Source organism: Musca autumnalis, unplaced genomic scaffold (genome assembly GCF_047663935.1).
Source record: "Musca autumnalis isolate F117 unplaced genomic scaffold, ASM4766393v1 scaffold_4, whole genome shotgun sequence".
Lineage (NCBI taxonomy): Eukaryota > Metazoa > Arthropoda > Insecta > Diptera > Muscidae > Musca > Musca autumnalis.
The window spans coordinates 95,842,931-95,854,988 of record NW_027411977.1 but is presented as its reverse complement, the minus strand read 5'-3'; the positions used below and the strand labels follow the sequence as shown (position 1 = coordinate 95,854,988).

Genomic DNA, 12,058 nt, shown 5'->3' with positions numbered 1-12,058 from the left:
GTTCACACGAGCGTTTCAATTACGTTGTTCGTCTGTCGAACGACGTACACGAATTAACCCGTTTCCACGACCCCATTCGTAATTAACAGAAACATAAACAAAATTTCCTTCATTTTTTGTTTCGTTGTTTTCACGAAAATTTGAACAGAAAACACAAAAAATATACATTAAATGGATAGGAAAAGCAATAAACTTTCCTTCAAATGTATCTTCTATATTCAACTACACACATTTCATTAATATTTTCCATAAATTCTGAATAATTTTGTATTTTTAATATATTTTTATATGTTTCTATTTTCAAAATTAAAGAGAGAGAGACATGCCAAAGCAGTGTTTGTGTATACAGACTTTCAGTTATTTGTTTCCTTTTTGTTTCTGTTTTGTTTTTTACGCGATTTTGAACTAATGGACTAGAAATGTGTATGGAATTATGAATGAAACACAACCATCTTCCTTCTGCATTTATATAAAATGTTTAGTTCATTAATTTTAATTCATCTTTTTCCTTTTTTCTAAAAATCTTTGTGTTTTCAACAAATTTTTCAATTTTGAATTTAGACATGTCATAATTATTTTTTTCGATAAATTCTCTCATTTGTTAGGGATGGGACATACTTATTCGTCGTTCAGAGAGTATTTCTAATCGAACAACGTAGAAAAATCGTCGTTCGTTCATAGAATTTTGTGTGGGGAAATAAGTAATTTATTCGTAGTTATGGGTCGAACCATGGTACAATAATTCATAGGTAGGCCAGGTATGAGAATCGCCAAAAAAATACAACCCTGTCGCTATGGCTTAAAACGTCAAAATTGTTTTGATGAATGATAACGGATGAGTATACAAAGAAGAAGAAGAACGAAATGTTGAAATGAAGACAAAACAGAGTTGAATTTTTTGATCAATAATAAATATCAACTCTGCATGTCAACACGGTTTTGATAGATTAAGCCATAACAAAAAAAAATTGTAATCAGCTGTTAGCTGTGGCCTACCTAAGAATTATTGTACCATGGGTCGAACAACGAAAAAAGAAAAGGTAAACCCAGTTCGAAATTTCCTCGGCATTCTTTATTCTTTTATTTTTATTATGTCAAAAATGAAGCAGGAAAGCAAGGCAATCAGGCAGAGCAGCTTATGTACGCAGGCCTTTATGTCCAATTTACATATGGTCTGTTCCAGTACTGCACATTTCTACACATTTTTACTATTTTTTTCGATAACATAAAGGAAAAATCGGTTATCGGAGTAAAAATGTGTAGTACGGGAACAGACCAATACAAGATCTATTTAACAGGTCACGTAAGTAGCACAACAACAACTCATTTTTGGCGGAAAATTCTTCAATATGTCAAAATGTTTGTTTACGTTTTCATACAATTTATTCACAATAACAAAAAATTTGACAGATTGAAACCAATCAGCTGGTCGTTTTACGCCACCTTATTATTTCATCATGGACCAATATGCACATTAAATGATTTCGTTTTACGAAATCCTAGAAACAAATGAAGTGTATTTACATCTGTTTTTTTGCGTCATTTGCTTACGCACACAATCGCACATACACACGGATACAATAACACATACACACGCAGACAATAATTTTAATTCCGAAAAATAAGAATTTACCAAATAACTTGACTTAATTCAAAATTGAAAAAAAATGTAATTTTTGCAAGTTTTTTTTAAACATTTATTTGCACTTTTGTCATCGTTTGAGTATTTTTGTTTTTCTACAACACACACAAACAAACAAAGACATCATAAAACAGTTGCATTTTTTGGTAGTTTATGATGAAAAAGTAGGGTTGCGTATAATAGTATGGTGTTTTCGTGCGTTGTTTAGAATAAATGACGCAGCTATCGTTATTTAATTTTGTATGACGCAAAATGTTGCCTGTTTTAGCAAATAAATGACGAAACAGCTCTAAATGACGAAAAAGTTGCTAATGGAAATTGGACATTAAAGGCCTCGGCACATACGGCGCGTTGAGTTTTGCGATGCGTTACGCGCTGATATGTCACACGCGTTAGATTTTGCTAACGCACATGAGACGCGCCACCAACACACCACTAAAAAACATATGTTTTCTGAATGCAATAGTATGTGTATGTGTGACGCGCTCACAATTAGAAATTTGTTTGAAAACAAAATCTGGAAAATTATTTATCTTGATGGATATTTTAACAATACGCTATTATGCAAATATTGCCTACGGGTTATATGAGGCTTTGAAATGTTTACCAAGACCAAGAAGGTTTTGGGTGAGGCCTCTCTTTGAACGTAGGGATGAGGACGGCTTCTTTGCTCTGGACTTCGAAAGACTATATAATACTGACTTGGAACAATTCCAACTTTTGGTAAGAATGACGCCCGCAGTATTTGATGTCCTCTTCCATATATTGGAATCTGAATTAACCAAAAATTCAAATAGACCCACAATTTCTGCAAAGTGTCGTTTGTTTTTAACGCTAATGTAAGTTAGTAAAATAATTTTAGTGTTTTTAGGATAACTATATGTACTTACTTTTCCAGATATCTGGCAAATGGGGATAGTGTAAGCTATTTATCCGTGACATTCAAGATTGGAGCCTCAACAGTGAGATATATTATAAAAGATACGTGCCAAAAGATTTGGGAAAAACTCTCGACTCAGTACCTAGAAACTCCATTGACAGCAGACTGGTCGAAAATGGCGGAAAGGTTTGAAGAAGTATGGAATTTTCCACATTGTGTAGGAGCCATTGATGGAAAACATGTATATATAAAATCCCCACACAATTCAGGATCAATGTACTACAATTATAAAGGTATTTGCCTAAATCCAAACTTGGAAGAAGGAACTAACTTTTATTTTTTTGTTAAGGTACATATTCCATAGTTTTAATGGCGGTTTGCGACGCAGACTACAGGTTTACAGTTGTGGATATAGGGGCATATGGATCACAAAGTGATGGTGGCGTGCTAAGAAACTCTGAGTTTGGAAAAAGTCTTCTAAACAACGAGCTAAATCTACCTCCAGATGCTCCAATAGAAGTCGGTGGGGAAAATGTGCCCTATTTTCTCGTGGGAGATGCAGCTTTTCCGCTAAGAAACAATCTAATGCGTCCCTATCCAGGAATACTTCTCCCTGCAGACAGAGAAATGTACAATATGAGACTTTCCAGAGCAAGGAGGACTATCGAGAATGCCTTTGGGATATTAACGGCTAGGTGGAGGATATTACTTGGTCCACTATATGTTAGCCCACATGTTGCTGAAAATATTGTGAAAGCAACTATTGTCCTTCACAACTTTCTGAAGGATAATGATGAGAAGTACTGCCCTAAGAACTTTGCGGGCGATAAGGACGGTAGAAAGGGTTTGTGGAGAGACGAGATAAAAAACCAGAAAAATCTAACAAAACTTAAAAAAAATAATTCTAATAATGCTTCGAAAAGAGCATTTGAAATAAGAGATATACTGAAAGGCTACATATCTAGGAATACGTATCCGTAATACGGGATATTCACAAACCTATGATCTCTACTTTTTATTTTATTTATTTAATATCACAGTAAAAAAGTAAAGTAAAACATTCTTTAAATATGCCAAGCAATAAGTACCAAATTTCATTCTGTTTGACTTAGGTCCTTCTTGTATACAATATATGTATGTATATAGATTTCTTTTAATCGAAATGAAACAATTTTAATATGAATTCAAAATATTTATTTCAAATAAAATGGAAAAATTATTTACTCTAAGGGCCACTATTATGTCTTCTTTTACTTTTGGATGGATTTTAAAACGCAAAATGAACCAATTTGCAGTCATCACAAATATATTTTACACATTAAAGTTAATGACAAGAATGTCCTCCATGAAATTTAACGATCACATTTACCTTTAAATAACCGGAACTCTATAAATCTGTTCGGAAAATCCAAACGTTAACAAAAGAAGACATATAGTAATGGGGGTAGGTAAGACTAGGAACACTTATGACGATATACATTTTTTATAAAGTTCAATACATGATATGTATTTAAATAAAAGGTAAAACAGACAGAAAATCGACCAATTCTAGTAAAAAAAAATCATTGCTCAAATTTGTCTGTTTTTAGGAGGGGATGATGGTGTCCTAAAAACTGACAATTGGAATAATGTTTTATTGGTTTACTTAGGTTTTAGAGAAACAGTCATCTAGGCAATAAATATTTACTTAAAAGATATAAAAAGTAACTTAAAAAAACATTATATATAGTCAGTCCATAAGTATATAAAAGGTACAAGTTCAATTCAAATGATATGTTTTATACTAAGTCTATTAAATATATAAAATATTTACTCTTTCTGCAACAAGATTTATTATTTCAACTTCTATTAGCCTTCTAGATTTGTCATCCATCGTTTTTAACATGGAATCAATATACTTATAAAATCCATTATTTGTTAATTCTCCTTCCATGCTCACTTTGACTGCACTATTAAGGTTTCCCATTACTTCGCAAAATTTCTCGTGGGCTTCATCGGTTTTACGCTTCTTATTTTTTGGAAGATCAGTAGGAGAGGTTTCTGGAGTTGCCTGCGGCAACACTTCAAATGAAGTTTCATAAGAACTTTCAAAGTCCTCTGTTAAATACTCTTCTCCTTGATAGGAATCGAAATTGCTTGTTGTTCTAGAAATACATATAAAAATATTACATTTCAAAAATATAGAAAACATTGTAAATACTTGCATTTAGGTAGTAAAAAATCATTTAATAATTCATATACAAAGGATTTGGGAAGGATATAGTCGACGATGCCGACTACGTTGACATTGAACTGAAGTTAACATATCCATTATTTAATTTATTTCAATTCAGGTTAGGTTCAAATCATGGCAGAACTACTAGGTAGTGCATTACACCAGCTGATCGAATATGAAAAGTCAAATCCCTTTATAAAAAAATATTTTTGTTGTAATTTCCCCAACAACATAAAGAAAGTTTTGACATAACATATTCAAAATTTTACGATGCCATACCTGGGTAATTGTGCCATGGTTCAAATGCAAACATTCAAAATTGTAACCTTTACCTCTCCTGTGTTCAACCCCCCTCCAGAATTGAGATCGTAACGTATGCGTACGTACGATGGTACGATCTTGATATCATTTGTGAAATGCTGAATTCCTATTTGACTGATCTTACCATCTTTTTCCACGCGCGGAATATGCAAATACCCACCACTAACCACATGGACGACAGAGGTGAGAACAGAGTTGAATGTCACGGTCGATGATAGCAGAATTCCGACCACAAACTATCCCAATATTCTAGGGGTCACATCCGACAGCATGTTCCCGTCGTCCGTGCATAACACGACTATCTGTGACAAGCCAACGATACAAGAGAGAATCCCTAGATCACAATGGAAAAATATTCAAAGCTGTCACAACTACAACAGGGTGCCTCCTCATGTCTGCCCTGGACCATCTACATAGGGAGACAAAGATTCTTCCTGTATACAACGAAAGCATACCATTGTGATGGTCGGGCGTTACCGTGAAAACACGCTACGTTTGGCTCAATTACGATCTGGATGGTGCAGACGTCTTAGTATTGGATTGCTGACACCGTACAAAACATCTGCTCAGCATGCGGAAGATGCCCACGCGTTACTCTCCACCTTTTCAACTGCCTTACCAAACCTACTCAACTATCTCCTGTCGAATTGAGTCACAATTCATCGTTGTTTTCAAAATTTCACATCTGAGGAATGTTGGGAAATGGATTCAAAAACCTACATACACATGTATTCAATTTTGCCCATCAGATAAATTCTCCAATTGTTTTAAAACTGTTTCCAGCAGTTTTTCTCCAATATGATAATCGATTGTGAATATAATAAATTGTAACGATCCTCTTTGGTATAATAATCATGTAAATATGTGACACATTCTTCCATATTGTATTTCAATAATTGGCCTATTGGCTTTGTTATACATGTTAAATTGAACAAATAAATAAATAGTACAGGTACAGGGCAAAAAATTGACGTATCTTTTCCAAATATTGTGTATCAGTTACAATTTGTATAAGATCCGAAATATCACCCACAGGTAACTGCTAAAGCTGCACCTTTTCTCACAATGGTAGCAACTTCAGTGGGTGAAAGCGTTAGATCATCAACAAATTTCATTAAGGCATACATAAACTCTTTGGTTTGACGTGTATCATCGTCTGGTACCATGCTGGAAAATGTGAACTTTTTGGGAAAGGGGGCGTTTTCCAATTGTTCTGAATGGAAGAGAAAACGTTCAATTATTGCTTCAAATTCTTAAATGTTTTCTACAACCATGAGCAGAGTTGTTCCTTGTCGAGCATGCCACGGAAAACATGGACCCAACGTTGTAGAATTGGTAACATTCCAACATTTTTTAAATATACATCCAAGTCCATATTTACATTAGGCCAATTTCCTTGCGGCAATTGTCATTTTGTCGGCGTGAGAGGGTGTTGAGAGGCAAAGGGTTACAATATGCCACACACCTTTCTCCTTCAAACTGACAATTGCCGCAAGGAATTAAAATAACCATAGCACTAAATGTGCTAATTGAAAGCGTAATGCACTTCATAATTCTCAGCAAAATGTTTGGATCGGTCCATGACGACGAGCTCATACCTATTTCATCGACAAATTTTGTCAGCGATGTTGACCACAAATCCTCCAAATAGCTAGTGGTCACAACATCACCAGCTTTACATAATATTCGAGCACAAAGAAACCCGCAATGGAACAAATGTACAATTTATAGGCATCCAAATTATCATGCATTCCTGGAGGTGGCTGCAATACTAGCTTTGCTTGATAACTTCGCTGTTATATTAGTGAAAAATCAATTCAATCTTGGGTACTTAAATTTTCCTCATCTGTTGTCGCAGTGTCCGCAGCACTTTTCTTCGTCGAGTTCTTGGGATCTTCGATTATGGTATTGATATCACAACTTTTTGGTATGTTCGATTGCTTCTTTCCAGAAGCTCTCTAAAATCAGCTTCCGATGAATCACTTATATTGTCCTCAATCACCGTTATAGCATGAAGCAAATTTGTAATTTTGCAATTTAGGTAAATGTGGCATTTCCAAAGTTTTCAGTGCACGCAGATATTGATAATACTGCTTTTTGGAAGCCTGCTGGAAAAGAATTATTTTGCATTCTAAGGGAGCAGACATTATTGGAGAGCATCTATGGCCGAGGCCAGATTTGACTCAACTTGTCTTGCCTTAACAAATCCATTGCCTTGTTGTATGATCTGTTGTAATGATTTATCCACGTTTGCTCCTCCACGGCCAGCATATAGACTTCTGTTCTCACCTGCAACTGGTCTTCTATGGAATCGATGAAACCCTGATATGAAAGATTACAAATTCTTTCGATTTCTTTAACGTAACATTTGACATATTTTCCTATTACAAAAAATTTGTAAACATCTGCGTAATTTCGGAACGAACAGTTCAAATTAATTATTCCCAAGAAAAAATTATTGGAACTACATTTGGCTCATTCGTTCATCTAGTTCCTTCAATCTCGGAACCAAGGCCTGTACAATGGCGCACCCACATTTAGTCGAATCTTTAACTTAATTCTTGAGTTTCCGACAAAAATCGGTAACATTTACAAGAAGCTACTGGACATGTACAAATTATTGATTAAACGACACACCTATTGTCTGCCAAGTCATCGTGTGAAACCAATCGGTTCATCTTTTCAAGGTCTAGTGAGGTATCACTCACTCACTATGCCAAGTGATCCAAAATAAATGGCCAAGAATCTGCGTAATTCTAGGACAGTGGAATGTAATTCAAGTGACAGCAATAAGTTGGACAGAAAACAATATTACTTTGTTCTATATATCTTCTATAAAAGCACTCATTATTTGAGAAAGGTTCGGAACAAATTGAATACTCTACCAGCTGACGGAAAAAATCTGAAATTTTTTTTAATTGCAAGTTTTTTCTTAGTAGCCGGCCTTCGGTCGGGGATTCCTTTCTCCTATGGACAGGAGCCAATTTAGGGCACGAAAACTAACACTAACAAGGGAATTTTCGGAACTTCACGGGCCCATATCTCGGGAAGTATGGACAAACATACTTTACATTTTTGTAATCAGGACGTAAAGATCTAACTGTGGTAAAAATTTTAGATTTTTCCTCCAGATGGTAGAGTATTCTATTTATGCCAAAGGTTCTTTAGTAGCACCCTTTCTTTTAGAAAGTGGGCCTAGGGCGAATATTTCGCGCTGTCACGTACATCGGCAAAACAAACTCACATACATATATTACAATTTCTATTGAGGAGTAGGATTATTATTAATAAAATTAACTTACGGTCTCGGCTGCAGATGATCGCGTAGGAAGGACATCGAGGCGGAAAACTTCCAATCCATATATTCGGGAGCTTCACTCCCCGAAGCCAGCTTCAACTCTTCCTTCACAAACCGGTCCCTCAGACTCTTCCACCTTGTCTGGCACTGTTTTACTGTGAAAATAAACAAAAATAATAGAACAAATTTTAATAAATTTTGGTTTCTCCTTACCTGGTTTACCGACAGCATTTGCCACAGCGTCCCATGCCTTTTCCTTCGAGAATTTATTTCTATACGCCTTTGAGGATTTGTCGTATATGCATGGGTGTTGCTGGACGGCATTTATCAGGGCTTCTTCCATTTTCAATTATATTATTTTTTATTTTTCCTTAAAAATGCAAGCGAAACGCAGAAAATGAAATGAACAATAACTACAACAATTTCCAATTTACGCCATTTTGATTTGTAACATATGATCACAAAATGTAAACAAACAAATGTCAAAAGCGAACGCGCGTCGTAACGCATGGAGTTAAAAAAATTTTAACTTCCGTGCGTTTCAAATTGCGTTGATCAGTGCAACCATATGGATTTCCATATTGTTTAAAATGCCGTGCGTTAACGCGTGACATGAAATAACGCTGACGGACCGTATGTGCCGAGGGCTTAAGTTCGTTGGCATTGTACTGTAGAGTAAACGAACAACATGCAGTAAACGAACAAACATATTATAATAATTTATAGAAATTTCCATGGTAGAACAAACCAGGTAAAGTAAATACTACAACAAATACAACTCAACAACAACCACATAGAAATTTGTTTTTGTTTGTAAACGTTAATGTCAACGTACATGTAAACAAAATAGGGAAATGTCTATAAATTATTGGAATTTAAAAAACTAACAATTTTCACAATTGATTGAATATTTTGGAAAACATGAATGAAAACTCATTAGATTTTCAATTTGAATGTTTCCATATCATTCCACTAAATGCATTATTTCTCGCAGAAAGTATAATTCTTAAAAACTGTTTGGGGTCGCTGGTAATTCATTGGAAAAAGAAGAAGCTGTTTCAATCGATTGCTTTTGAAAACAAAAAAGCACATGTTTATTAGGGCTTTATTCTTTTCAAGTTTAACAAAATACCACACATATTGACAAAAATTGTACCGCCTCTATAAGCGGTTACATGTCAATGATATGAAGGAGTCTTTATGGGAAATAGTTTTTTTCTGATGAATAAATTTGTTCTTCAAAAAATATATGCCCCTAATATACATCGAACATAGAACTAAATATATAAAATGTCGTATGGAATTTGACACTAACATTACAGCCCAGTTCAGTCAGATGGGTATTGCTGCTACCTTTTCTTGTTCTACCATGAGACATTTCCTTTTTTTCCTAATAACAAATTTCTATGTGGTTGTTTTTACGTTTGTTGTACAACAACACTTGACTTTACTTGCAGTAAGTTTACATTTACGAAATCCACTCGATTTCAACTGTCAATTTCTTTGTGTATACGTCAAATGAAATCTCATCTGAAATCCATTCGATTTCATTTGACGTTTATGCAATGGAATTGACAGTTGAAATCGAGTGGATTTCGTAAAAGTAATCCTAGCATTAGAAAATAATTGTACCATGGTTTTACCCATGGTAGAACAAATATAACAACTTAAGATGCAGTGCTCTAGATTGAATTTATATGCATTCTTCGGATTGCATTTTTAATCAATCTAAAGATGCAATTAAAATGCATGCCATTGCGAAATATCCCAAAATAAATAAAATGCATTTATTATTTGTGTAAAACAAGAACACAAAGAACTTTATTATAGCTTTGTTCCTTTACTTTTTTAATGGCAAGGGTGGTAAAAGAGAAAAGTGTCAAAATTGCTCTCTCATGAACATTTTCACCAGAAAAGTAAAGGAACAGAAAAATGGTAGGTCTGGCAGCAATATCGAAAAGAAACATAAAAAAATCAATTTTCGTCTTATATTTCACAGTTTTTAATTTAGTTTTATCAGCGTTCGACTTTTTCTTCTGTTTTGCGTCCATTTTCTTTTTCATTGTGAAATAATCGTCAAACAAAAGTCAAAAAATCAGTTCTGCAATTTTTTACCTGCAGAAATTTTGCTGGTAGCCTGTGGTAGAAGAGAAAGCCATTTTCGCTCTCTCTCCACTCTCACTCTCTTAAAAATTACTTCCAGTTTTGCCACTTTTCGGGGTTAAGGAACGCTTTGCAGGTTAAAAATGGTAACAAATGGTAATAATGGTAACCTCAGGTAAGTAAAGGAACACAGCTTATATAAACACAAATTAAAAAAGTTTCCATTAAATTCAATCACATTTGAGCTTACTTCCTCCTTTCTCGATTTAATCCAAGTGCATCTGATTTTCTTTCATCATCCTAAAGTTTTTTTATGTTGCCTTCCCATCACTAGTTCAGCTTTCGACATGGACTCGAAATGGACTCCACTCCATTAAAAATGCCCGTCTCGTGAATTACTGCAAAAACGTTCGCAACTTAAGTTGTTATTTCTTTATTTTATAACAAAATCTTCGAAATGTATACTCTCTTGTTTATCTTTTGAAGAAATGTGTAGGGATCAACCAACTGTTTTTTTTTCTGTAGGGATCTCTGCAGCAACTGCTTATAAAATGTATCGAACGGTGTGAATTTTTCATATCTCTGTTGGACTACATCGAAAGATGTTGTGAAATCATAACTCCAATTGCACAACTTCTAAAATTTTTTGCTGGGTATCTACCCACGGAGCCAATGTGGAGACGTAGTTTTTTACATTTTTGCTGGTGTGGGCCCACAGAGTAAATAGCATAAGTCCTTGGTCACACTAGATGGTTTCATTGAAACAATTTCATGAAATCCAGGGTTCCTAGGTCGATGTCCATACTAGAGTGAAATCATGATGTTGCTGTAGTGGGGAACTCGATTTAAGAATCCCTAAAAGTTTCAGTGAAACCACTCTAGTGTGACCTTCGACTAAGGAAAATCTCCAATATTGCAAATATTAGCGAATATATAACGTTGGGTGCCACCGCGGTGCAATGGTATGCACGCCCGCCTTGCACGTAGAAGGTCGGGGGTTCGATTCCCCGGCCAGGCAACATCAAACATTTTTCAACGGTGGCAAAATACCCCTCAGTAATGTTGGCGACATTTCCTGAGTATTTCAGCCTTGAAAAACTTCTCCACAAGTGGTGTCTTAAGACACGCCGTTCGGACTCGGCGATAAAAAGTAGATCCCATATCATTGAGCTAAATATGAATCGGGGTGCACTCATTGATATGAGAGAAGTCTCCCTTGTCCCGTATGGGATGTTGTGGAACAATGTTGTATAACGTTGGAAAACTTCATGTCATATGACATTTACATATAGTGTAAACTACCCCATAATGAGGATATAAAGGCCGGCGTACATAAGCTGCTCTGCCTGATTGCCTTGCTTTCCTGCTTCATGTTTGACATAATAAAAATAAAAGAATAAAGAAGGCCGAGGAAATTTCGAACTGGGTTGCCCCATGGTATAAGTAAAGAGGTAGATTTAAATGAAAAAAATCTATAGAACCCTTGCTTTTATTGAATTCCTAAAACTTCAAAATAAAAGCAACAAGTGGGTTTGTTTACAATGCATTTTTTTTAGCATTTTATAAAAAACGCGAAAAATGAATGAATAGTTAAGTTTT

At 35.0% G+C, this 12,058-nt stretch overlaps 1 protein-coding gene across 1 annotated transcript; it reads right to left on the bottom strand.

The window, feature by feature from the left end:
- Positions 1-3,701: 3,701 nt before the first annotated feature.
- On the bottom strand, positions 3,702-8,828 carry LOC141401551 (uncharacterized). The gene is made up of 3 exons (XM_073981854.1): positions 8,570-8,828; positions 8,361-8,511; positions 3,702-4,666 (listed from the first exon to the last, which is right to left on the bottom strand). Exons 1-3 carry the CDS (start codon positions 8,697-8,699, stop codon positions 4,315-4,317), a joined length of 633 nt encoding a protein of 210 aa, XP_073837955.1. The 5' UTR covers positions 8,700-8,828; the 3' UTR covers positions 3,702-4,314.
- Between the last annotated feature and the right edge of the window lie 3,230 nt (positions 8,829-12,058).

Coding starts and splice junctions, on each gene's coding strand:
- LOC141401551 (XM_073981854.1), bottom strand. CDS start 8,699: ATGGAAGAAGCCCTGATAAATGCCGTCCAGCAACACCCATGCATATAC. Junction 8,512..8,569: donor AAATGCTGTCGGTAAACCAG/GTAAGGAGAAAC, acceptor TTATTTTCACAG/TAAAACAGTGCCAGACAAGG. Junction 4,667..8,360: donor GATCATCTGCAGCCGAGACC/GTAAGTTAATTT, acceptor ATGTATTTCTAG/AACAACAAGCAATTTCGATT.